The sequence below is a fragment of the Daktulosphaira vitifoliae genome, unplaced genomic scaffold (genome assembly GCF_025091365.1).
Source record: "Daktulosphaira vitifoliae isolate Bord-2020 unplaced genomic scaffold, ASM2509136v1 Scaffold_1078, whole genome shotgun sequence".
Lineage (NCBI taxonomy): Eukaryota > Metazoa > Arthropoda > Insecta > Hemiptera > Phylloxeridae > Daktulosphaira > Daktulosphaira vitifoliae.
The window spans coordinates 1-2,813 of NW_026100638.1; the positions used below are offsets into that span (position 1 = coordinate 1).

General features: G+C 27.4%; 1 protein-coding gene across 1 annotated transcript; it reads left to right on the top strand.

Annotated features, from left to right (window-relative positions):
• The first annotated feature begins 437 nt into the window (after positions 1–437).
• On the top strand, positions 438–2,627 carry LOC126909738 (ras-GEF domain-containing family member 1B-like). Its single transcript, XM_050692170.1, has 6 exons — positions 438–690; positions 765–908; positions 983–1,188; positions 1,482–1,633; positions 1,757–1,829; positions 2,580–2,627. Exons 1-6 carry the CDS (start codon positions 469–471, stop codon positions 2,590–2,592), a joined length of 810 nt encoding a protein of 269 aa, XP_050548127.1. The 5' UTR covers positions 438–468; the 3' UTR covers positions 2,593–2,627.
• The last annotated feature ends 186 nt before the right edge of the window (positions 2,628–2,813 follow it).

Here is a 2,813-nt window from a genome sequence, read left to right on the forward strand (position 1 = left end):
TATTTTATAATAAATATATATGTATATATAAAGCAATAATTTGGTTTTTTAACAGTAGCATAACGTCAAATTTGGTGTACTCTACTTTTTTTCAATTTAGTCATTAAAGTTATTTAATGTATAAAAATATGATTGAAAAAAAGACGGAGTTAAAGTTGAAAATACTGTCTATCACACTGTTTCATAAAAGTTGAGATTATATGTTAGTACAAAAAATGGTGATGATAATAAATAAAGTTGTACAAAAGGCAAACGGGAAACCACTGTACTTAATAATTCCCCATCATGCGCGAGTCTTATTTTCAAAAATTAACCTAATGATTAAAAATAAAAAAATTATCGTTAATGAGTATTTACGCACCGACAGTATACAGGATGATTATTATATTATAAATGAGCTATATATATGTATCACTCTTTATATATAATCTTTGAACGTTTTAATATCAATTGTTTTAGACGGATACTATGGACGTGTGTTCAAATGCTGCAATACTGGCACAACAACTTACTCTTATCGAACTAGAGAGGTTATCTTATATAGGGCCTGAAGAATTCGTCCAAGCATTTGCCAAAGACAGTCCACATGTAGATTCTTCTTTCAAAGATATGAAAAAAACCAAAAATCTCGAATCCTATATTCATTGGTTCAACAGGCTAAGCTATTTGGTAGCATCTGAAGTGTGCAAGGTATTTATCAACTATTATCTATAAATTTACATTTACAAAAATACAAAAACGTTTCCTGTTTTATTGAATTTTAGCATTCAAAAAAAAAACAACGAGTAAAAGCCATCGAGTTTTGGATCGAAACTGCTAGAGAGTGTTTTAATATTGGTAATTTTAACTCTCTAATGGCTATTATAGCTGGACTTAATATGTCACCCATCAGCCGCCTTAAAAAAACAGTAAGTATTCTATTTTACTTAGAAATGATAATCCAGATTAATGTTAATGACATTAACGTTTGTTTTTACTTAAGTGGCACAAAGTTCAACAATCAGCCAAATTCACTATTCTGGAGCAATATATGGACCCATCTTCGAATTTCAGTAGCTACAGATCCACATTAAAAGCAGCTTTGTGGAGGAGTGCTGGTGCTACGGATCAACGGCAAAGGGTTGTCATACCATTTTTCTCATTGCTTGTTAAAGACATATATTTCCTTAATGAAGGATGTCGGAACAGGTAAAAACTTTAATTGTGTACATATTGAATGTCAAATATTTGTGCGATTCGAAGAAAAATCTATGTAATCCAGTTTGACTGATGTTTAGTCAGTAAAAATAAAAAAAATTAATGCAATCATCTTTTTATTAATCTCTAATTTGGTTATTATTTAGTTTAAATGTAGAAATCATAGTATTTTTTCCTTTTATATTGAAAAAAACATTGTTGTCTAGTAAAAACAAATACACTTTTTATATGTTATCGTATTTGTCATGCCTTTTTAACTAACCAACAAAATGTTCATAATATAGATTAGACAACGGTCACATTAATTTTGAAAAGTTCTGGCAGCTAGCTAAACAGGTGACAGAGTTCATTTCGTGGAAGCAGGTGGCCTGTCCGTACGAGAAAAATACCAAACTTGTGTTGTTCTTGTTCACCACGCCTGTGCTTAACGAAAAAGGTTAATTGTGTTTATAACTTTTTCATAGCATCTTTTATTGCCCCGGCACTTAAGTTTCACCATACGTTCATTACGTATGATGTTCTGTTACTATACTCACCCGCATTTTGTTTTTACTTGCAGCACTTACGTTATTATCATTTGAACGCGAACCGCCGGACAACAGCGTAGAAAAAGAACACTACAAAACTTTAAAGTATGTACTTCAGAAATAATTTTATTATCTGAATAAAATCAGAATGCGATTTAATGAAGCTACTTTAAGTCTTTAATTGTTAAGAAAATTATTAAAACATAATTTGTAAGATTATAAAAAATAAGCTTGTATCCAAATGATACAATCTTTGTGTACATTTTTTAAGTATAAAATGTGTTCTATAATAAAATATAAAAGGATCAACTTTTATATAAAATATTAATCATAAAAAATTATTAGTATCATCCTTCAAGATACAAAATAAAATTATTTTTCAACGTGTAATTAGCTTATACATTACATTTTTATGATACTTAATCTTTTTTGGATATAACTCATGGTAATTTAAGTAACAATCGCATAACATCAGTTCTCATAATCTTATGGGAAATTAAACATTTTTTTTTTATATGAAAACTTTCTAGCCTGGAAATATTTAATATAATATTCCCAACCCGAATTGTTAAATTTATTTTTTCGTTGTTGAATAACCATACACTTTTGATTTCATTGTATTAAACTATGTTTTTCATAAAAAAATGATATATTACAGTATATCAGAAACTGTTATTGAATAATGTTACCAATAAAATTAAGACCATATTTAATTTTTTATGGTATTAAAAGTGAATTATTATCTGACAAGATATTCTGTATTAACATTATGTAATAGAATAACATATAATATAAGTTATTATTAAATAAAATACAAAACGAAAAATATAATTTTAACTAATATTTTATTTTCAGGACTGCATTGTAATATGCTGTATTTCAAATTTGGATACACAACACCGTGACTTTTTTCTTCTGATTTCTTCTAAGTCTGTTTTAAGATTTTTCAAAGCACGTAAAGGTGTAAATGTTTTTTTTTTCATTAGTTTATAAGTTTAATTATCATTGCACTCAATGCTTCCATGTTAGTATTGCGTTAATCGTAAATACAAAATGATATATATATATATATATATATATAATTATAAA

Excerpts from the sequence above, each read along its gene's own strand:
- LOC126909738 (XM_050692170.1), top strand. The coding sequence starts at position 469 with ATGGACGTGTGTTCAAATGCTGCAATACTGGCACAACAACTTACTCTT. Across the intron at positions 1,189-1,481 it reads AATGAAGGATGTCGGAACAG|ATTAGACAACGGTCACATTA; the intron begins GTAAAAACTTTA and ends TTCATAATATAG. Across the intron at positions 1,634-1,756 it reads GCCTGTGCTTAACGAAAAAG|CACTTACGTTATTATCATTT; the intron begins GTTAATTGTGTT and ends TTTTACTTGCAG.